The following is a 24,327-nucleotide window of genomic DNA, read 5'->3' as shown; positions in this document are numbered from 1 at the left end:
TCTTGCGCTCCTATTTTGGTGGCTTTTCCTGTTTTTTTTGGTATTTTCCTGTAGTAGTTTCATGTCTTCCTTTGAGCGGTATTTCCCGCATCTACTTTGTTTTAGCGGTCAAACATTTTTCTGTTGTTTTTATCCTTCTTTGTGGGGACATTGTTGATTGTCATGTTCGGATGTACTTTGTGGACGCCGTCTTTGTGAGGACTATTCTTCGGCATGGTTTTCCCGTGGATGCGTCGAAGCAGAACACAGCAAAGGTAAGATATAAGGTATTTATTCAATAACAAAAGGCTAGGAACAAAAACACTGGTGTAAAGAGAAAGCAAACAAAAGACGCTAGCGTGAAAGCTAGGATAAAACACTAGGAAACTAAAACTTGGCACGAGAGCACAAACGAGAAAACAAATCATCAGTATTAAAACTGGAATAAACAAGTGGCATAGCATGAGAGCTAAAGAGAAAATACATACAATAGAAAGATGAGAGTCGTCACCGTAGCACGTAGGCAAATTAGGATCCAAGAATGAATAACGAAAAGTGGCAAGTTTAAATAAGGGAGGTGATTAGAAGAAAACAGGTGTGCGTGGATAACAAGGGGCAGGTGAACTAATGAGCTACCATGGTGACAGACTAAACAGGAAATAAAGACGTTAAACAACAGGGTGATACTAAAATGGAAAAATAAACCAGAATATGTACGGATCCGAACAGCGGATCGCAACACACAGTAAGTCTTTGCTGTCGTCCAGCATTCTGTTTTTGTTTACTTTGTAGCCAGTTCAGTTTTAGTGTTGTTCTGCATAGCATTCTCTAAGCTTCAATGCCTTTTCTTAGGGGCACTCACCTTTTGTTGATTTTCGGTTTAAGCATTAGACACCTTTTTACCTGCACGCTGCCTTCCGCTGTATTCGACATCTACAAAGCTATTAGCTACCGGCTGCCACCTACTGGTATGGAAGAGTATTACACGGTGACTCTGCCGAGTTCTAGACCAGGGGTGTCAAACTCAAACACAGAGTGGGACAAAATTTAAAACTGAACAAAGCTGCGGGCCAAGGTTGAACAAATTAACCTTTAAATAGGGACCCAAACAAGTTTTGCATTGAATATTGAACAAGCAAGGCTTAAATAGGGCAGCACGGGTTATTGCATCCGCCTCACAATACAAAGGTCCTGAGTAATCCTGGGTTCAATCCCGGGTTCGGGATCTTTCTGTGTGGAGTTTGCATGTTCTCCCCGCGACTGCGTGGGTTCCCTCCGGGTACTCGGGCTTCCTCCCATGGAACAGGCAGAGCTTATATAACGCAATAGTGCAAAATCAACTTTCAAAAAACAAACGAAAAAACATCAGTGGTATATTAAATAAAATGTAATTAAAAAAAATAAATGCCTCTTTTCTATTTGCAGCCTTCTGAGGTAAATATCAACATTATCTTTTCTACAGGCTAATAAATTTGAAAATAAAATAAAAATTAGGTGGGCGGGGTTTGGTGGTAGCGGGGGGTGTATATTGTAGCATTCCGTAAGAGTTAGTGCTGCAAGGGGTTCTGAGTATTTGTTCTGTTGTGTTTATGTTGTGTTACGGTGCGGAAATGTGTTTTGTCATTCTTGTTTGGTATGGTTCTACAGTGTGGCGTATATTTGTAACAATGTTAAAGTTGTCTATACGGCCACCCTCAGTGTGACCTGTAAGGCTGTTGACCAAGTATGTGTGTGTGAAAGCCGCATATATTATGTGACTTGGCCAGCACGCTGTTTATATGGAGGAAAAGAGGACGTGACGGCATGTTGTGGAGGACAGCGCCTTTAAGGCACGCTCCCCATATTGTTGTCCGGGTGGAAATCGGGAGAATGGTTGCCCAGGGAGATTTTCGGGAAGGGGACTAAACTTCGGGATTCTCCCGGAAAAATCGGGAGGGTTGGCAAGTAGCGGTGAATGTGGTGTTACCGGCGGGCCAGCTGTAATGTTAATTTGATAAGGCCTCGAGGGCCAAATGAAATTAAACGGCGGGCCGGATTGGGCCCGCGGGCCAGAGTTTGACACCCATGTTCTAGACAGTACAGACATTTAACAACAACACATCATTCGCAGACTATGACTAAGGGTTTTAAAAAATATTTGTAACCCAAATTGGTGAAACTAGATAATCTCCCACAGCACTAACAATGGTTGAAAAACACTGCTCTAGAAAGAGATTCCACAGCCTCTGCAGCAGAACTTCCAGATTCTGTAACAGCTTTTTCCCTCATGCCATAAGACTCTTGAACGCATCATATTACTCCCTTCAAAAATGGATTGCCTCGCAGGAATAGAAAGACAATATAACATACATCCATAAACGTGGATGCATATGCAAAAGTGCAATATATTTATCTGCACAGTAATCTATTTATATCTGCACCTTATTGCTCTTTTATCCTGCACCACCATGAACTAACGTTATCTGTACTGTAAAGTTCAAATTTGAATGACAACAAAAAGGAAGTCCTTCTTTATTATGGCGGAAAAATCGAGCGGTGTGGGTTTTTCATAACCAACAATGTCAAATGCCCCGGTCGTCCTCTCCACGCCGCTATAATGCTCACCCATGCAGAAGTCCAGTCATTTAGCCATCTCCCTCCAGCCCCTCATTAACCCCCAAAGTGTCAACTATCTCATTAACGCCCCCAACCATCTTCACCTCGTGCCCGTCACTTACCCTAAAGCGTTCATCAACACACACGGGCCTGCGAAAGGTCTATTATGTCAGACATAATTGAACGCCGGCAAAGACGCGGTAATCGCGGATAACACGGGACGATATTCAATAAGGCGGCTCGGCCTTTTTTTTCATTTGCATTATCAATGACTACCGGCCTGAGTGCCGTCGTTCAATTATCATTCTTTGCAAAAGGTTTTTATTCGGCTTGTCAGACGTTGAGTCATCGCCGGTTTCTCCCACAACGTTAGGCCAATGTATCCTAAACGTCGGGAGGGCCGGGAGCGAGTCTGAGGCAGTAATGAGTTTGTGTGAGAAGACGGGGTCAGGACACGGTGTGTGTGAGTGTGTGTGTGTGTGTGTGTGTTAATTAATCTGTTCCCGGGTGGGAGGAACTGAAGCGAGATGATGAGATTTAAGAGAGTAAATGGGTGTGCTTGCACTCGAGCTGTCCTCCGCTGAGTGAGCGAGCGGGGTTAGAGGCTGGGCAAATGGCCGTCGCCATGGTAACCAGATAACTTCCCAGGCCCGGGTCCGTCACGTCAGTCAGTCAATCAGTCATGACAAGGGGAAAAAAAAAAAGAAAAGAAAAGAACACAGTGTCCTCGTGCTGCAGTGAAACATCGAAACTTTTCTAACTACGTGGCACCGAGCCGGAATTTGGACTATTCCAATAGCATCAACACCTGCCAGTAATATTGTTAGATCCAAATGTGTGCTTTGAGGGAATAGCACCTGTCAGCTTGTCTCAGCGCGCATATACAGCATCGCCTTTATTATTTTTTTTTTTCCAAAAAGGTACAGTCTTGGAGTACAGGTGTGTGCCAGATCTGCTGTCTGTGCCCGGGGCTCCTGATGGCACCCAGGCCCCCGTGGTAATCAGCCCACTCCGCCTGCTGCTGCAGCCCGCCTGCCTTCGCCTCCTCCTCCTCCTCCTCCAGTGGCTCGTTTCAGAAACATCTGGTGGTTTACATGCAGCACACACCACCTGCCAGACGCCTTGCAGGCAGTGGCACCGCCCGCACCTCCCTAGCCGGGCCCGATGTGGCGACAAAGAAATCAGAGAGAATTGTAGCATTGCAAGACAAACGTTTAGGATAACGTGCATTCAAACTCCATTCATATGTGAGGTTAAAGATGTTCTTATTTAAACGGGGGTAGCAGCTCCATTCTATGTGTCATACTTCATCATTTCGCGATATTGCCATATTTTTGCTGAACGGATTTAGACGATAAAGTTCGCAACTTTCGGCGCTAAGAGAAAAGCCCTGCCTCTACCGGACGTCGCAGACGATGACGTCACATGTTTGATGGCTCCTCACATATTCAATCAATCAATCAATGTTTATTTATATAGCCCCAAATCACAAATGTCTCAAAGGACTGCACGAATCATTACGACTACAACATCCTCGGAAGAACCCACAAAAGGGCAAGGAAAACTCAACACCCAGTGGGCAGGGAGAATTCACATCCAGTGGGACGCCAGTGACAATGCTGACTATGAGAAACCTTGGAGAGGACCTCAGATGTGGGCAACCCCCCCCCCTCTAGGGGACCGAAAGCAATGGATGTCGAGCGGGTCTAACATGATACTGTGAAAGATCAATCCATAGTGGCTCCAACACAGCCGCGAGAGTTCAGTTCAAGCGGATCCAAGACAGCAGTGAGAGTCCCGTCCACAGGAAACCATCTCAAGCGGAGGCGGATCAGCAGCGTAGAGATGTCCCCAACCGATACAGGCGAGCGGTCCATCCTGGGTCCCGACGAGCGGTCCATCCTGGGTCTCGACTCTGGACAGCCAGTACTTCATCCATAGTCATCGGACCGGACCCCCTCCACAAGGGAGGGGGGGACATAGGAGAAAGAAAAGAAGCGGCAGATCAACTGGTCTAAAAAGGAGGTCTATTTAAAGGCTAGAGTATACAGATGAGTTTTAAGGTGAGACTTAAATGCTTCTACTGAGGTAGCATCTCGAACTGTTACCGGGAGGGCATTCCAGAGTACTGGAGCCCGAACGGAAAACGCTCTATAGCCCGCAGACTTTTTTTGGGCTCTAGGAATCACTAATAAGCCGGAGTCTTTTGAACGCAGATTTCTTGCCGGGACATATGGTACAATACAATCGGCAAGATAGGATGGAGCTAGACCGTGTAGTATTTTATACGTAAGTAGTAAAACCTTAAAGTCACATGTTAAGTGCACAGGAAGCCAGTGCAGGTGAGCCAGTACAGGCGTAATGTGATCACACTTTCTTGTTCTTGTCAAAAGTCTAGCAGCCGCATTTTGTACCAACTGTAATCTTTTAATGCTAGACATGGGGAGACCCGAAAATAATACGTTACAGTAATCGAGACGAGTCGTAACAAACGCATGGATAATGATATTCACATTGTTTTTAATTGGAGCCTCCAACAACAAGTGCTATTCGGACCGAGAAAACGACGATTCCCCCATTAATTTGAGCGAGGGTGAAAGATTCGTGTTTGAGGATTAGAAAAGAAAAAAACGAGATTGCATTGGGACAGATTCCAATGTTTTTAGACACATTTACTTCAATCAATCAATCAATCAATGTTTACTTATATAGCCCTAAATCACTAGTGTCTCAAAGGGCTGCACAAACCACTACGACATCCTCGGTAGGCCCACATAAGGGCAAGGAAAACTTACTTATCTTCCTATTGTGTTGCTAGTGTCTTAGTGAGTTTAATAGTACCTGATTACAGGTGTGGGAAAAAAATTGATTCGAATATGAATCGAATTGTTTATGTTGTGCGATTCATCCATCCATTTTCAACCGCTTATTCCCTTTTGGGGTCGCAGGGGGCGCTGGCGCCTATCTCAGCTACAATCGGGCGGAAGGCGGGGTACACCCTGGACAAGTCGCCACCTCATCGCAGGGCCAACACAGATAGACATTCACACACTAGGGCCAATTTAGTGTTGCCAATCAACCTATCCCCAGGTGCATGTCTTTGGAAGTGGGAGGAAGCCGGAGTACCCGGAGGGAACCCACGCATTCACGGGGAGAACATGCAAACTCCACACAGAAAGATCCCGAGCCTGGATTTGAACCCAGGACTGCAGGAGCTCGTGAAGCCCGATTCAGAATCGATTCAAATTTTTAAAAAATTTATATTTAATTTTTTTAAATTAAAACAAATACATTTATCATTATTATTATTTTTTTATCAATCCAACAAACCACTAAATAGCAACACCATAACAATGCAATCCAATTCCAAAACCAAACCTGACCCAGCAACACTCAGAACTGCAATAAACAGAGCAATTGAGAGGAGACACAAACACGACACACAACAAACCAAAAGTAGTGAAACAAAAATGAATATTATCAACAACAGTATCAATATTAGTTATTATTTCAGCATAGCAGTGATTAAAAATCCCTCATTGACATTATCATTAGACATTTATAAAAATAATAAAAAAGAACTGTGGCTTACACTTGCATCGCATCTCATAAGCTTGACAACACACTGTGTCTTAATATTTTCACAAAGATAAAATAAGTCATATTTTTGGTTCGTTTAATAGTTCAAACAAATTTACATTATTGCAATCAGTTGATAAAACATTGTCCTTTACGATTATAAAAGCTTTTTACAAAAATCTATTACTCTGCTAGCCATGAAAGCCAAATATTTTAAAATGTATTTCAGTGAGAGCCATATAATATTTTTTAACACTGAATACAACTAAATGCCTGCATTTTTTAAGTAAGACCAACATTTTTAGAAAATAATAAGTCTCTTATTCTTTTTATTGCGTTGTTATTGGGGTGGTACATCTCGGATGGTAGAGTGGCCGTGCCAGCAACTTGAGGGTTCCAGGTTCAATCCCCGCTTCCGCCATCCTAGTCACTGCCGTTGTGTCCTTGGGCAAGACACTTTACCCACCTGCTCCCAGTGCCACCCACACTGGTTTAAATGTAACTTAGATATTGGGTTTCACTATGTAAAGCGCTTTGAGTCACTAGAGAAAAAGCGCCATATAAATATAATTAACTTCACAATGTAATTCACTTATTCTAAAGCTAACCAATAATAAATATAATACTTCTCACCATTAATGCGACTTCTTGAACAGGTGCGGTAGAAAATGGATGGTTGGTTTAAAATGCATGAGAATGTTTTATCTTTTGAATGTTATTTTTAACACTGTGATTATCAGCGGAATTATTCATTACTTATATTGTTAAGCAATGTCAGCTAAGATTTATCTGAGAGCCAGATGCAGTCATCAAAAGAGCCACATCTGGCTCTAGAGCCATAGGTTCCCTACCCTTGTTCTACTGTGACTTCTCCAATATCATCCATCCATCATCTTCCGCTTATCCGAGGTCGGGTCGCGGGGGCAGCGGCCTAAGCAGGGAAGCCCAGACTTCCCTATCTCCAGCCATTTCGTCTAGCTCTTACCGGGGGATCCCGAGGCGTTCCCAGGCCAGCCGGGAGACATAGTCTTCCCAACGTGTCCTGGGTCTTCCCCGTGGCCTCCTACCAGCTGGACGTGCCCTAAACACCTCCCTAGGGAGACGTCGGGTGGCATCCTGACCAGATGCCCGAACCACCTCATCTGGCTCCTATCGATGTGGAGGAGCAGCGGCTTTACTTTGAGCTGCTCCCGGATGGCAGAGCTTCTCACCCTATCTCTAAGGGAGAGCCCCGCCACACGGCGGAGGAAACTCATTTCGGCCGCTTGTACCCGTGATCTTATCCTTTCGGTCATGACCCAAAGCTCATGACCATAGGTGAGGATGGGAACGTAGATCGACCGGTAAATTGAGAGCTTTGCCTTCCGGCTCAGCTCCTTCTTCACCACAACGGATCGATACAACGTCCGCATTACTGAAGACGCCGCACCGATCCGCCTGTCGATCTCACGATCCATTCTTCCCCCTCCTAGGTACTTGAACTCCTCCACTTGGGGCAGGGTCTCCTCCCCAACCCGGAGATGGCACTCCACCCTTTTCCGGGCGAGAATATTAATTGAACAAATTGCAAAAGATTCAGCAACACAGATGTCCAAAAAACTGTGTAATTACGCCGTTAAAGCAGACGACTTTTAGCTGCGTGTGTGCGCAGCGCTCATACTTCCTAAAAACCCGTGACGTCTTGCGTACACGTCATCATAACACGACGTTTCCAAGACGAAACTCCCGGGAAATTTAAAATTGCAATTTATTAAACTAAAAAGGCCGTATTGGCATGTGTTGCAATGTTAATATTTCATCATTGATATATAAACTATCAGACTGCGTGGTCGGTAGTAGTGGCTTTCAGTAGGCCTTTAAAACAATTTTACAATCTCAACCAAAAATGAAACAAACCAAATGTTTTCTGCAGCATTAATTCAGTTTAATAATAGAAGCACAAGGCATTTACATAGTTGTTTTTTTCTTTATCAAATAACATTTATAAAACTAGTGTGCAAAACATTGTCCTTTTATTATTCTTCAAGGCTCTGCACCAGTGGCTAGTCATAGTCCTTTTTAAATTAAGAAATATAACAAGTATGCATAATTTAAACAGCAAGTTGTAAGCATATATACACAATATGTACATTTCTACAGGGCTCTCATTCAGTCGTGAACGACAAAACAAACGGGGGTTTACAATCAGCTCGATTATCAAAATGTACACTTAGGCATTTTTTTTTTTTTTTTTAAATAAAAATGTTGCTGTTTGGCTATTTTTTTTAAAGAGCTTATTCGAGCATTTGGTTGTTTTCAAGGAGATAAAATTACCCATTTAGAAGAGGCATGATAAAATTGGGGTAGAACGGGACAAAACTGTACAAATGCAAGAGCTGATCATGCAGTCTACACAAAAAATACAAAATAAATACGATATAGTTGAAACATCTCGAGTTATTGACTTTCAGTTTGTCCTTTTTGTCTTCCAACACCAAAAAAATGAGCGTGAAGTGAACTGGATGACAAAAATTGAACAGTTTTAACCATTTTTTTTTTTAAATACAGAGAACCCCAAAATCATTATAGGCCGAATAGACGTAAACTCTTTGTGCTGACATTTTTAACAGTAGTTCTTGGCATCTTAGTGCATTATACCACAATTTATATTTGTTGTTTTCAACAAAGTATACAGAACTTCATCCAGTTTTTCAACTGCTGACCGCACACTAGTGTTTCTCCAGTTCGCACACATACAACAAGTGGTCCTCTGGGGACTTTCCATGACTTTTGCTGAGGTGGAGTTTGATGGCATGCTTAGTGGCAAATTTACGGACACAGAGCTGGCAGCGGTAAACAAAACCGTCATCTTGGGGCAACACGTACGACTCTACGGGTGCAAGCTTCTCGGTGAGAGTATGAGAGTCCCTGACAGTCTGTTTGGGGGAGAGCTTAGCCAGGTCCCTGATTCTAAAGCCAAGGTGAGCTTCCAGGTGACCAACATAAGCTGCTGGGGTCCGGATCTGTGAGGCACAGTCACTGCAGAAGAATACGGGCTGACCGGAGTCCAAATTCTTCAAGAACTTAGTTCTGCCTGTTCTTCGTAGTTGGTACTTGACATTAGCCAGCCAGTGGCTAATGGTGGTCATTGAGAGACCTGTAAAACGAGAGACATGCATTCTTTCCTGTGGGCTAAGATCATTGATGATGTATTTTCCCTCAGATGTCTGCCTCAAAGTTGAGGCGAACTGCGCTTGCAGCAGAAGGAGGTGTTGAGGGTTCCAGCTGGAGTGGCGCCCCTTGCGTTTGTGGCCATGCAGGGATACGTCATCATCATCGCAGGTAGAGACCAGACCCTCAACTTTATCCGTCATCCGTGATCGAGAGACAGGTTTTGGGACGGGCTGGGACTGTGTCAGGTTCCTCAACATGTCTGAGATATCAGACAGGGCGTTCTCGTGCAAAGGGCTGTTTGATGTATAAGGAGAAACCACTGTTAGCTGTGCGGGGGTGACAAGGGATGAGGGCGAGATGGAGGAAGCAGTGGAAGAAGGCGTTAAGGGGGCAGAGGCTACAGATTCACTTTTCCCTTTTGTGAGGTCCATAGGTTGGTCATCGCTGGTCTGGCAAAAATTATTGTCAACAAAAGTTGGAGACTTTTTGCTCTGTGGGGGAGGGGCCGCCACAGCGGCTCTCTCTGCCATGCTCTGGCTGAACCTGGAAAGCAGGCTCAGGGGATCTTGGTTTGGCAAGGAGGGCTTGGCTGCTTTCCCCAAATGAATGCTCATTACTGACTGAAGAGCACTTAGAGGATTGACAAAGGGCTGCTCTGGAGGAGTATGGCCGGTGATAATGGCGGTGCTACATGTTAAAGCGGAGGCATGCGGGGATTTGACTGCTGTCTCTCTCTTGGGTTCTGTTGCCGGGGATGCTCGGTCGCTATGGATTCCCCTGTCACTACAGGCTGGGGTGACTGCCCTTAATTCCCTAGGTGAGTCAGCCTCCTCACCCTTATGCAATCCCCCAGCCTCACTTTTGGAGGGGGAGAGATGGTTGTCCTTGTTGGGAGACAATCGCTTCACTCTTTGCTCTACTTTTGCTACTTTCTCAGTCACTTTTTTCACTAAGTCCTCCATTGCCTGGAAGTTGTTGCTGGGAAAGGGTGAAGACTGCGTAAGCGGTGGGCTAATTAGTGGCTGGTTGTTCGCAAGGGAGGACAACACTCCTTCACTGCCGTTAAATAAGAACTTCATCGGGGAGTTCTTTTCGATGCTACCCTGTTGGAGCTTCATGGCACTAGGGAACTGGTAGGCTGCGTGGATACTAGGATAACCACCCCAGCTCGGATTCCCACTCTGGGCCTTGTTGATTGCTGAAGTTACTGTGTTTTCTAGTGATTTGAGAATATCCAAGCCTCCTTTAGGACTCTCCTTCAAGTCCTCTTCAGTAAGATAGCTGTACTTCGATATATCATATTTTTCCTCCTCCGAATCTTCCTCCTTCCTGACTGAAACCACAACTTGTTTTTCATTTCCAGGAGCCTCTTGCTTTGTACACTCCTCCTCAACCTCCTCCCGTTTGATCTCTTTGATAGGAGGAGAGATGGCAGGAGGAGTTGTAGTGGTTTGAAGAGGTGGAGGAGAGAAGGTGGAGGGTGCCAGTGGAACGGACTGGACTCTTGGTTCTGTAGGTGTGGTTACTCTCACAGGGTTGGGGGAGGTGGCCTCAGGGAGCGGTTTTCCTCTCTTACCCACAGAGCTGGTCACTCTCAGAAAGTGTCCCGTCACCATCATGTGGGTCCTCAGCTCTTGCAAAGTATTGTGTGAACTCCCACATTCCATACATTTGAGGATCTGAAATTTGTTGGATTCAAATTGGCAAGCATAGCTAGCACCATTCTGGTGAGCGTATCGGTTACTAGAGGTTGTGTAGGGGCTGGAGGACCGTTTTGGAGAGGGTTCATTTCTGTCTGAATGTGAGTGCTTAGTTTTGGGGGTTGCTTCTCTGGAACGTTGTGAGGGGGTCAGATCCAACCCAACGAGTCCTCTTTTCTTAGAAGACATAATTTTCGTAGCCACAGGGGCTAAGGGCTCCTTAAGAGGCACTTTCTGGTAGTGTTTGGTCTTGATCATGTGGACACTAAGATCCTGAAGAGATTCAAAGGAGTGACCACAGTACATGCACTTTAGAACTTTCTGGGCATCCTCCTTCCCCTCCATTTCCAAAAGTGACCGTTTACGGGGCTTGGACCAGCGCTTTGAACCACTTCCCGTCTTATCCTGGTTATCATCACGGTAATGGCCTGTATCATTCATATGAACAGTCAGTTCAACCAGTGTGTCGTAAGCGGCGCTACAGCCCTTGCAGCGGAACTTGCTGGCCCCAGTAAAGATTGAACCGAACAACTTTGGGTTTTGCCTGTGGAGCTGGACTGTGCTGAAGAGGCTAGGCTCGGGTGGGGCAGTGTGACGACTCTGGGTAGGATTCTGTTGAAGCGACTTTGCCACCGCAGACTGATGCCAGTCATAGCTGCTGCTGCTGCAGCTACTACTGCTACTAGTGCTGTTGCTGCGAGTCGGCTTTTCCGTCGATGCCGGTGGGGGCACCTGTGTTTCTTTTGTGTTGAAATTCATAGGTGTCCAAAGGGGACTGGTCAGGAAGCTGGAGTAAATGGCCTTCATGTGTTCTAAGGTGTCCATACCTATAGGGGGTGTTTTAGTGTCTCCATTTAGAGGCGCTGTGACCAAGTTTCCTTCAGTTTTTTGAGAGGGACTGTCAAAGTCTGAAAGACAATCGCTGATCTCGCTTACATGTGACTCGCTGTCCATCTCTTGTCCTGACAGCTCCGCAGCCCCTGCTGATTCCTGGTCACATGTTTGGTCCTTGGCAGGACCCACGCTTTCCTCTACAATCTCATCTTTCATGGGAAGGTCATCCTGAGGGGCTGAGGGCAGGTCGACTCCTTCCGCGTCCTCATCCTCTGCAGGGTGCTTTGTCAGCTCCTCGGGAGAATAAGCTGCAGGCAAAATGGAAACAAAGAGAAAAAGAACAAGATGAGTAAAATTGCAAGGAGTCAACACGCTGTGTTAAAATAACTGAAAAAAGTTTCTCTGCAATGTGTGCCCGAGGACTCCCCGGGATAAATGAGCCATCTGTGTGGGAGCCTTTAAAGCTGAGCTGAGAAATTACAGTCATCCCATTTCACCTCATCAACCGTTGAGGTGTTATTTTCCTCTAGGCGAGCCTGTATTTATATACTACCCCAGCCACATGGAACTTATGCCTCCCCTCTTTTCACTCCCTGTATTGGAGGAAAACAAAAAAAGAAATATCTTGGCAAAAACATAATGCACCATTTTATTTATCTCAGGGCGCAACAGCTTGAAATGAAAACTAAATCTGAAATTAATGAAGCCCAATCTCACTGTGGCATTCTCCTCTGGGGTAATAAATGAGTTGGATCAACCTCCATCTGTCAGTTAATATGTCTGACGCCTCTTCATCTGCCCTTTTCTCTGATCACACACATTTACAGACGCCTGCAATAGCGCATGATGAAGAGTTGCAAAACAGAAATGCTAAAGTTATGTTGAGACATTATATTGTGGACCGAAGCCAGTTCGGTAATATATATGCAACTTTGGTTTTGAAAGTGTCGATGGGTTTTAAAGGCCATGTAGTTGCGGCTTCACGGTGGCAGAGGGGTTAGTGCGTCTGCCTCACAATACGAAGTTCCTGCAGTCCTGGGTTCAAATCCAGGCTCGGGATCTTCCTGTGTGGAGTTTGCATGTTCTCCCCGTGAATGCGTGGGTTCCCTCCGGGTACTCCGGCTTCCTCCCACTTGGGATAGGTTGATTGGCAACACTAAATTGGCCCTAGTGTGTGAATGTGAGTGTGAATGTTGTCTGTCTATCTGTGTTGGCCCTGCGATGAGGTGGCGACTTGTCCAGGGTGTACCCCGCCTTCCGCCCGATTGTAGCTGAGATAGGCGCCAGCGCCCCCCGCGACCCCCAAAAGGGAATAAGCGGTAGAAAATGGATGGATGGATGGTAGTTGCAACACAACATTGCGGATGTCATTGAAAAAAAGAAGAGATTATGAGCGCAACATTCAAGCAAAATGTTACACTGAGTGTTTACTGCGTGGACGGCACCACATAAAACTGAATGCTACTCAAGCCAAACTCCATGACTAACAGTGGGCCTCCATATTTTCATTTGAATTGTTTAGCTTTGGGATTAAAAAACAAATGTTGAGCATTTGGAATATCAACCAAGTCTTTTGACAGGTATTATAAACCAAGACAAATGGTCTATAAAAGAAGCTGCGAGTGTAAGCTGTTTGCTCAGAAAGTCTAAATTCTGCATTTGAACACACAAACACCGTGACTAAATCCTGCATTCCCAATCCACTCTGCAAACACACACACACACACACACACACACACACACACACACACGTCTAGTCTAAACAAAAATGTCATAGCAGAAATAACTCTCATTTCCAGTGCTAACAGCCAATCTCCAGACATCCATGAGGCTGGCGCTGGTCTGATTTGGGCCCTCGGGGCAGAGTCAGTAGGCAGCCACACAGTGCTGGCCAGCCTAATGGAGACCTGGCAGGTGCGGCCCACTCTCTGTCCTCCCAGAGATTTGGTTTGTCACTGGGTATCCATTACCTGCCATTCTCGGCTGATAGGCCCTGACAGCCCTGATCAAAAGATGTCGCCGGGTCCCAATCCGTTTGGCAGTCGGAGGCATGTTGTTTGTAAAAAGGGCCAAGCAGGGTGTAAATAAAATGACATGATCACTTCCCCGGCCCCTCATGTTCTGGACACAATTATGATAATGTGGAAGTAGAAGGGTGGGAGGGGTCTGGGAGGATGAAGAAAGGGGCGAGGAGTTAAATTGCTCACGCTTGGCCAAACACGCAAGGGAACATTTGCTACCAGCAAGCAACCGGCGCACACCCTGTTTCCTTTTTTCTGTAGGTTCTCATCCGTTTCTCCTCCAGAAGGGATCGCTCTCAGATTCTCAGTTGAAATAGAAAATCCAGTCAGGATGAGGTAGTCGCTGTAATGTGTTAGAATCCTCGCTAACTAGTCACAGACGTCAGTTTGCATCAGGCAAGTCCAATGCACCGTTTGACCAAGTTGTCAGGTCACTTGTCTCTTCCTCAGTGTGAATTTATGCTGCGTATCTGTCCAAGTTGTCCGATAGATTCATGTATCTAATGCTATTTAACGTCACCGCATCACTCTCGCGGTCTTTCCCAAGGGTCGGTGTACGCTTAAAGTTTGTAGAATATGTTTAATACTTGTAAAGGACTGCAGCCCTATTAATGTTCATTTGTCATTAAGCTTAAATTGCATAGAGTGGGGGAGTGGAGTCCAAAAGGACGAGCTATAAAAACCTACAGAGTGTAGCTGTGCTCCCAGGCAATTTAAAATGCAAAACAAAAACCATTATGTCTGAGCGCTATCTGTTAATTTAATCCCCAATGACTGATAATCCATCACGTAGGGCGACAACCACATCCAATTATTCTCCCTGGCTTGACTGACAACAGAGGTGATTTATCAAGCTAATAAAAGGTGATGGGAGTATAGAGGCTCCCTTAATATAAAAAAGAACATCGGAAAATTATGAAACTATCTCCTTGATGTGGATGAATACGGTCAACAAACAACATGCGGGCTTTTCATATTGTGCGGAACGATATTTGTAATAACAGTGACGCGATTTTTTTTTTTTAATAATCCAGTCATGAATTGATTAGTTTGTTTGATTAATCGAGTAATCCAATACAACACATTTAATAGCCTATTTTTTTTCTCAACGCCATAACCTTCATTCTTTTTTCCAATAAATGCACATCATCACAATTGAAACGCACTTTTAACATGTGTGCGTTAATTAAAAACAAAAAATAAAACGGCACCCAGACACCACAGCTCTCACGTGCGCCATATTGGGGGGGGGGACTATGTCCGCGTATTTAAAGTTCAAAGCACTCCATGCGGTCATGACTTGATTCATTGAAAAGGCTTTTATCTAATCAAAATAATTAATGTAATCAATTAATCTTGGAAGCCCTAGACAGACTTAATGAGGAACTGCACTTTTTGGGGGTATTTTGCCCATCATTCACACTTCTTTTTTCTAACTTTTAAATAAACGCTAGCAAAAAATGAGCTATCGAGATTTAACGATATTAAAATCTCACAGTAAGATATTATCATGGTGAAAAAAAGCCACGGTACAGTTTTATTGTGGTGTTGTCACCCCCTAAAAAAAGCTTGCTAGAAATGCCATTGTGTGTAATGTTAAGGATAAACAAACATACTTACTGTAATTGAACACAAACATAATGCTCAAATTTTGTAGTATTTAAAAAAAAAAAGTATTTTGAAGTGAAATAATAGTGCAGGAACATCCCAGCGTTTCAGGCAAAGAACTTTTAAGTGAAAATGAAAACATCCAGTGTAACAAATATAAAACGATATAGTCCAGTTTTATGTATTTCAACATTTACTTTTCAAATCATTTTGGAAAATGCTGATAGGCAGAAAACTTACAACAACGACGGCGGTAGAGGAAGCGCCGAAAGACTCATGGACTCTGGCAGGAATGAAGACTGTCGTTTGGATGTTGGAGGATATAACTCTGAAAAGTCCCTGTCACCTCCTCATTAAGTTAAATTATTCACACACAATACCTTGGACCAGGGGTGTCCAAACTTTTTCCACAGAGGGCCACACACGGAAAAATTTAAGCATGCGGGGGCCATTTTGATATTGTATTTTCAAACCATAACAAAATATATGTCCAGGGTGTACCCTGCCTTCCGCCCGATTGTAGCTGAGATAGGCGCCAGCGCCCCCCGCGACCCCGAAAGGGAATAAGCGGTAGAAAATGGATGGATGGATAACAAAATATATGGATTTTTTTTTTTTTAATCCTTAGACGGTCTCAGTCACTAAAATGTTAAAAATTAGTCAAATTTTTATTATTTTTTATATAATGATTACAGTAAATCTCTCTCTCTATATATATATATATTTGGGACGGCGTGGCGCAGTGGAATTGTGGCCATGCGCAACCCGAGGGTCCTTGGTTCAATTTCCACCTAGTACCAACCTCGTCACGTCCGTTGTGTCCTGAGCAAGACACTTCACCCTTGCTCCTGATGGGTGCTGGTTGGCGCCTCGCATGGCAGCTCCCTCCATCAGTGTGTGAATGTGTGTGTGAATGTGGAAGTAGTGTCAAAGCGCTTTGAGTACCTTGAAGGTAGAAAAGCGCTATACAAGTACAACCCATTTATTTATTTATTTAATTATATTTTTAATAATGTAAATACCTCACAATTTTTTGTTTAGCTTCGCTGGCTTCAGATATTTTTTCCAGGATGGTGTATCAAGTAACTTCTCGTATTTCCCACAGTGCGCACTTTGCTTTGGAATACCAAGACTTTGATTGCCTCTGCCAAATAAGGTTATGTTTTCACCAGGTTTAGTTTGCCTGTTATCAACATAACGCAAACAGTTATGGACAAATTTTGATGAAATGTCGGGAAAAAAAAAAATTAAAGATTTCTCTACTACGAACACACTTCTCCCACATGCTTCCTCTTCTTCTCTCCTTAATGACGTCCCGAGCCTCCACCTTGCCGTTCCCGTGCTGTGCAAAATATTTTGGGAGATGTAGTTTATTTTCAGACGAGGCAAAGAAAAAGGGCCAGAAAAAAAGCTACACTCACCTACTGTTACGGCATTATTGTGAGGATTTTCAAACCGCAGTACAATACCGTTGCATCCTTAGTCAGCTAACAATGCAGGTAATGGGATTTCCTTTATTCTGCCTATAAAGAGCTCTAAAAAAATCTCCAACAACATTTTACATACACACTGTAAGTATTTATGTAATGTATTAACAGCCACATTCATTATAACATAATATTAACGTATTTTGGTCATTTTAAACATATGGCTGACGCATTACAAGATTAGTTTTTCCTCCAACAGCTACTCAAGTCAAACTACTTTACATGATTACTTTGGGACAAATGATGATCCAGAACATTTTTGAGCCTGAATATACGGAGGATGAGCTATTAGTTTTAGAAGCTGTGTGCTAAACAGATTATATGAATCAAACATAGGCATGATTTACAATATACAATTGGCTTTTATTAACTGAGAGGCGATGCCTCAGTATGTAGTAGGGGTGTAACCTACCGTGTATTTGTATTGAACTGTTTCGGTACGGGGGTTTCGGTTCGGTTCGGAGGTGTACCGAACGAGTTTCCACTTAGACATATTAAGTAGCGTACCGCACGTTGTGTAAACAATGCACGCCAAGGCACAACACACGGCCTGCTAGCAGCGACTGGGCTACGATAGACTGACCACACCCCCTCTTTTCACCGGATATGTCCTCTTTTGCAGGGCTGTCCGGGCGGAGTTTCTTAAATGCCTCAAATGTCCGGCATTTTAAGTTAGGGTTGCGTGTATTTTCAATGTACATTCGGGGTTAAAAACAAAAATTGTGCATGCAGCAGCATTTGTGTGTGTGTGTGGGGGGAGGGGGGGGGCAGAGATAGAGAAAGCAAGAGAGTTATGATAAACGCGCATGCTTATATTTATCAGATTTTATTTTTTATTATCCATAGCAGGGGTGTCAAAAGTGTGCCCCGGAGGCCATTTGCGGCCGACAGCTAATGTTTTAAAGGCCTACGGCACATTCTAAAAATACTATTAAAATAAACAAAAACATAACAAAAATGAAATAAAAAAGCTTAAAAGTTAATTGTAATTTAGAAAAAGTTGCAATGTTGACTAATAAAACAAAGCAGTTTTTTTTCTTTCAAACTGTCATTGCCTTAAAACTAGGGGTGGGCAAATTAATGCGTTAATTACAAGTTAACTCATCAATCTATTAACGCCGACAATTATTTTATCGCACATTTGCGTATGTTGTTTACATGCTTTTATTTTGTTAACGCCTTTTCTTAAAAAGATGGCATTGCCCGGATGGGCTTCAGTGTCGAGGGGCTCTTGGTAAAGATGGAACATTTGGAAAAAATAGCGGACAATTCTGCAAATTTCATGGCTGGCTTACAGCGTGGTCACTCCGGGATCACTTACGACCGCCAGACAATTCTGGATGTGGATAGATCGGGCCGTTTTGGACTGAATGACGCGTGCTTGCTAGACCGGCTAGCTAGCATGGGAATACTTTGCCGGCTACATCCAGCGGCCTGTGAAGCAGCGGAGTATATGTGTTGTCTGTCTATTTATGAATAATGCAGACCAGGAGTGTTGGCTGAGTTCTTAACGTTTGCTTTCAGAGCGTGCATATCACAACATACAAGATGCCGTCATGGCGACACACAACCTATACCGGGCTACCGCGCATGCTCGTCACTCCTGTTGCATGCTGGGTAGGGTAGTTCTTTTTTTCCCTGGCTCATAACATCACAATATAGTACCATGTATATGATGCGTTCAGTTTATCAAAGCACCAAGCAAACAATCGGAAAATCCCCATCATATCAATTCCTAGATATGGTCATAATTATTCTAAGTGCACTACGCAGAATAAACACAACATTATTAATATTGCTACTACGGATAATTTGATCAAAAATTCTCTAAAACAGCCCACTACCTATAATATAGGTTTTTTAAACATAAGATCCCTGATAAAAAAAAATGTTTCTGCTGTTACCTCAGAAATTGCCTGTTCAGATGTTATGATTGTGGCTCAGAGATTTGTATGTAGATTATATTTATTTTCCATAACAAACAGGATAACTTAAATACCCTGGCAGTGGCAATAAGCTTAAATGTTTGTATTTACATTTTTTGAGTTGATTTTCATAAAATATGCTATTTAACTGCTACTGTTTAACAAGGACTGATTTGAATTGTGTTTGCACAACAAATGTTTTGGCGCTTTTGTTCATGTGGGAGAATATTCCAATAAAGGTGCACTACACTCTACTTTTGAATCCATTATTGGGATTTGCGTATGCAATGCAGTTAATCGCGATTAATCGGAGAAATAGTGCGATTAACTTCGATTAAAATTTTTAATCGTTGCCCAGCCCTACTTAAAACATAATATTGAATCAAATTCAATATTATTATGAATTATAGACGTAGCCAAGGTTCCCGTTACCGCACATCAAATATTCCACTAAGAAAAATATTTTTGGTGGACGATTTTGCAAATTTGGTAAATAAATAACCAAAAAATGTATATTTTGTTGTTTTCGTACTGTACCGAAAATGAACCGAACTGTGACCTCTAAATCGAGGTACGTACCGAACCGCAATTTTTGTGTACCGTTACACCCCTAGTATGTAGCTCAGTATGTCAACATAGTAGCTGCATAAGCTAGTTAGCGCTTAATGTCAGCGCTTATAATAACAACATCGCTAAAATTTAGTTAATATTCAGGTGACGAGACGTAAGCGGAGTATTTTTACCGTCTTTTGGATGTTTTTTTAAAGGGCTATATGGGCGCAATACATTACTCCCATTAGCTGCATTGGTAGCGACCTCGTACTTTCTGTATATTACACATTAGAATGCATAAAAATAGAAAACATGTATTCTTGTCCCTCATAAGGATTGTGAATCATAGGCAACATTGCCCCAAAAAAGTGCAGTTTTAAAAGAAACTGCAATTTACATTAATCAATTAGGGAAAAAAGCTTTGATTATTCATTGAGTGTTACTAACACAAATTTGGGGTGCCTTGAACTTGAAATATGTTTTGTTTAATTTTTAAGACTGCACACATGTTAAAAGTGCAACTTCAATGTCAATAATGTGTATTTATTAGAAAACAAATAATGTTATGGCAAGGAGAAAAAAATGTTGTTTACTACCCTAAAATTGAGGCTATAAAGTGTGTTTTATCCAATTAAGTGATTAATCAAAAGATCAATCAATCAATCAATTAATCAATGATTATTTATATAGCCCTAAATTCCTAGTGTCTCAAAGGGCTGCACAAACCACAACACAAACCACTACGACATCCTCGGTAGGGCCCACATAAGGGCAAGGAAAACTCACACCCAGTGGGACGTCGGTGACAATGACGACTATGAGAAACCTTGGAGAGGACCGCATAGGTGGGCAACCCCTCCCCCTCTAGGGGACCGAAAGCAATAGATGTCGGGCGGGTTTAACATGATACTGTGAAAGTTCAATTCATAGTCGATCCAACACAACCGCGAGAGTCCAGTCCAAAGCGGATCCAACACAGCAGCGAGAGTCCCGTCTACAGTGGAGCCAATAGGAAACCATCCCAAGCAGCGCAGAGATGTCCCCAGCCGACACAGAGGCGAGCGGTCCATCCTGGGTCCCGACTCTGGACAGCCAGTACTTCATCCATGGCTATCGGACCGGACCCCCTCCACAAGGGAGAGTGGGACAGAGGAGAAAAAGAAAAAAAAACGGCAGATCAACTGGTCTAAAAGAGGGGTCTATTTAAAGGCTAGAGTATACAAATGAGTTTTAAAGGGGAACATTATCACCAGACCTATGTAAGCGTCAATATATACCTTGATGTTTCGGAAAAAAAGACCATATATTTTTTGAACCGATTTCCGAACTCTAAATGGGTGAATTTTGGCGAATCAAACGCCTTTTTGTTTATCGCTCTCTGAGAACGTGACGCCACCTAGGTAGTCAACGCCATTTTTCCCTACCACATCACACGCATTAAGTCAAATCAGCTCTGTTATTTTCCGTTTTTTCGACTGTTTTCTGGTACCTTGGTGACATTATGCCTCGTCGGTGTGTTGTCGGAGGCTGTAACAACACGATCAGGGACGGATTCAAGTTGATTTACGTAGCATGTGCATCAATTAGCACGGCATGCTAATCGATGCTAACATGCTATTTAGGCTAGCTGTATGTACATATTGCATCGTTATGCCTCATTTGTAGCTATATTTACATCCAGCCTTTCTCTCCACCCACATTTAATGCCAAAAAAACACATACCAATCGACGGATTTAAGTTGCTTCAGTGTCAAGAGATGCGAAAGTCCCTCGTTTGTTTTTTTACCGGCGATGCTACGACAGAGATGGCACAGAGATGGCAAGAATGTCTGGATATCCTGCGACACACAAAGCAGATGCATTCCCAACGATAAAATCAACGAAATTACAAAGGTGAGTTTTGTTGATGTTATTGACTTATGTGCTAATCAGACATATTTGGTCGCAACATGACTGCCAGCTAATCGATGCTAAAATGCTATTTAGGCTAGCTGTATGTACATTTGAAACTATATTTACATCCAGCGTTTCCTTCCACCCACATTTAATGCGAAACAAACACTTACCAATCGATGGATTTATGTTGCTCCAGTGTCAATGCGAAAGTCCTGATCGTTTGGTCTGCACATTTTACCGGCGATGCTAACGCAGACATGGCCGAATAGCGTCAATAGCTATTCGCTCAATAGCTTCAGTTTCTTCGTCAATACTTTCATACTCCAACCATTCGTTTCAAAACATGCGTAATCTGTTGAATCGCTTAAGCCGCTGAAATCTGAGTCTGAATCCGAGCTAATGTTGCTACATCTTGCTGTGGTATTCGCAATTGTTTGTTTACATTGGCAGCACTGTATGACGTCACAGGGAAATGAACAGTGGCTTCGAGAGAGCGAAAATAAGGCACTTTAAAGCTTTTTTAGGGATGTTCCGGGACCGGTAAAATTTTGAAAAAAAAATAAAAAAAATACAACAAGCCAATGGGAACTGATTTTTATCATTTTTAACCCTTTTGAAATTGTGATAATGTCTTAAATGCTTCTACTTGCAAAATATTTCTACTGACTCCATCCATCCATTTTAAATAAATAAATGATAAATGGGTTGTACTTGTATAGCGCTTTTCTACCTTCAAGGTACTCAAAGCGCTTTGACACTACTTCCACATTTACCCATTCACACACACATTCACACACTGATGGAGGGAGCTGCCATGCAAGGCGCCAACCAGCACCCATCAGGAGCAAGGGTGAAGTGTCTTGCTCAGGTTGGTTCTAGTTTGGATTTGAACCAGTGACCCTCGGGTTGCACACGGCCACTCTCCCACTGCGCCACGCCGTCCCCGTCTACCGCTTATTCCCTTTTGGGGTCGCGGGGGGCGCTGGCGCCTATCTCAGCTACAATCGGGTGGAAGGCGGGGTACACCCTGGACAAGTCGCCACCTCATCGCAGGGCCAACACAGATAGACAGACAACATTCACACACTAGGGCCAATTTAGTGTTGCCAATCAACCTATCCCCAGGTGCATGTTTTTGGAGGTGGGAGGAGGGAGGCAACCCACGCATTCACGGGGAGAACATGCAAACTCCACACAGAAAGATCCTGAGCCTGGATTTGAACCCAGGACTGCAGGAACTTCGTATTGTGAGGCAGACGCACTAACCCCTCTGCCACCGTGAAGCCTTCTACTGACTCCATCCATCCATTTTCTACCGCTTATTCCCTTTCGGGGTAGCGGGGGGCGCTGGCGCCTATCTCAGCTACAATCGGGCGGAAGGCGGGGTACACCCTGGACAAGTCGCCACTTCATCGCAGGGCCAACACAGATAGACAACATTCACACTCACATTCACACACTAGGGCCAATTTAGTGTTGCCAATCAACCTATCCCCAGGTGCATGTCTTTGGAAGTGGGAGGAAGCCGGAGTACCCGGAGGGAACCCACGCATTCACGGGGAGAACATGCAAACTCCACACAAGAAGATCCCGAGCCTGGATTTGAACCCAGGACTGCAGGAACTTCGTATTGTGAGGCAGACGCACTAACCCCTCTGCCACCGTGAAGCCTTCTACTGACTCCATCTATCCATTTTCTACCGCTTATTCCCTTTCTCGGGTTGCACACGGCCACTCTCCCACTGCGCCACGCCGTCCCCGTCTACCGCTTATTCCCTTTTGGGGTCGCGGGGGGCGCTGGCGCCTATCTCAGCTACAATCGGGCGGAAGGCGGGGCACACCCTGGACAAGTCGCCACCTCATCGCAGAGCCAACAGAGATAGACAGACAACATTCACACTCACATTCACACACTAGGGCCAATTTAGTGTTGCCAATCAACCTATCCCCAGGTGCATGTCTTTGGAAGTGGGAGGAAGCCGGAGTACCCGGAGGGAACCCACGCACTCACGGGGAGAACATGCAAACTCCACACAGAAAGATCCTGAGCCTGGATTTGAACCCAGGACTGCAGGGCTTCCACCGTGAAGCCTTCTGCTGACTCGATTACTAAAATATTTGATGGTTGCAGCCCGAAATGTTACAGTGGTATTGAACTGCACTGTAACAAGACTTTCACAAATCTACTAGCAAGCTATTGTTTTGGCTCTCATTAGATAATACATCTGTCCCTATTGTTGTGGCCACGGAAAACCGTATTTCGCCGCCTGACGCGGCCTCAAAACCACCCCCGTGTTTGTCAAAATAAAAAAAAAGTCAAGTCAGTTAGGACAGCACCCTTCCTGCACAAACACAATTGTACACGCACATGAATGCCAGCGATGAGGAAAGACAGTCCCATCTTGGCATGCAGGAAGCATTCCTGTGGAGTATCATTTACGTAAACATGAGGGCCGCTGACCAGGAGGGAAAGATGATCAGATAGAAGCACTGCAGTGTTGCACCGACTATCAGGAACAACAGACATTGCAGGGACGAGATGATTAAGCAGGGAGGTGCTGAGCCTTTCACTGCCTCTCTGATTCGCTCCCAAGGGTTAGTGCTCATCAAGTACTGCTGATAGATAGCACTGTCTGCTTTAACACTCTTTGCATACATGAGTGATTATATGAAGCACCCCCAAAGTATGGATTTCCTTTTCAATTAGAACTCTTTGCACTCTCGGTGTTGTTAAATTCTTGTGCTTTTTCTAAGACCAGTCCCGAGATGATCCCAATGCTCGTTCCTGGTGGAGCTTTCACAGCTGGGAAAACCATCTGGGAGCCAGATCCCACCCAAGAGCAACGTAGTAAACAGGATGCGTCATTAAAAAAAAAAAAACTACCTGGGCTTGGCTCAAACTGCACGGCCTCTCGAAAAAAAAAAAAAAAAAAAAGGTAAAACCGCATGCATCACAATATTAAAAAAATATGCTTTGAAGTATTTAATCAGTACTTTG

At 43.9% G+C, this 24,327-nt stretch overlaps 1 protein-coding gene across 1 annotated transcript in view; it reads right to left on the bottom strand.

Annotated features, from left to right (window-relative positions):
• Window positions 1–8,055: 8,055 nt before the first annotated feature.
• The window catches only part of tshz3a (teashirt zinc finger homeobox 3a), a 43,860-nt gene continuing 27,588 nt past the window's right edge, over window positions 8,056–24,327 (bottom strand). Inside the window, exon 2 of the mRNA XM_061917841.1 lies at window positions 8,056–12,148. Within this exon, the coding sequence (XP_061773825.1) occupies window positions 8,862–12,148 (3,287 nt within the window). The 3' untranslated portion in view covers window positions 8,056–8,861. The remainder of the gene's footprint in view (window positions 12,149–24,327) is intronic.

Source organism: Nerophis ophidion, linkage group LG12 (assembly GCF_033978795.1).
Source record: "Nerophis ophidion isolate RoL-2023_Sa linkage group LG12, RoL_Noph_v1.0, whole genome shotgun sequence".
Classification (NCBI taxonomy): Eukaryota; Metazoa; Chordata; class Actinopteri; order Syngnathiformes; family Syngnathidae; genus Nerophis; species Nerophis ophidion.
Note: the sequence above shows the minus strand (reverse complement) of the source record. Positions and strands in the feature narration are given on the sequence as shown.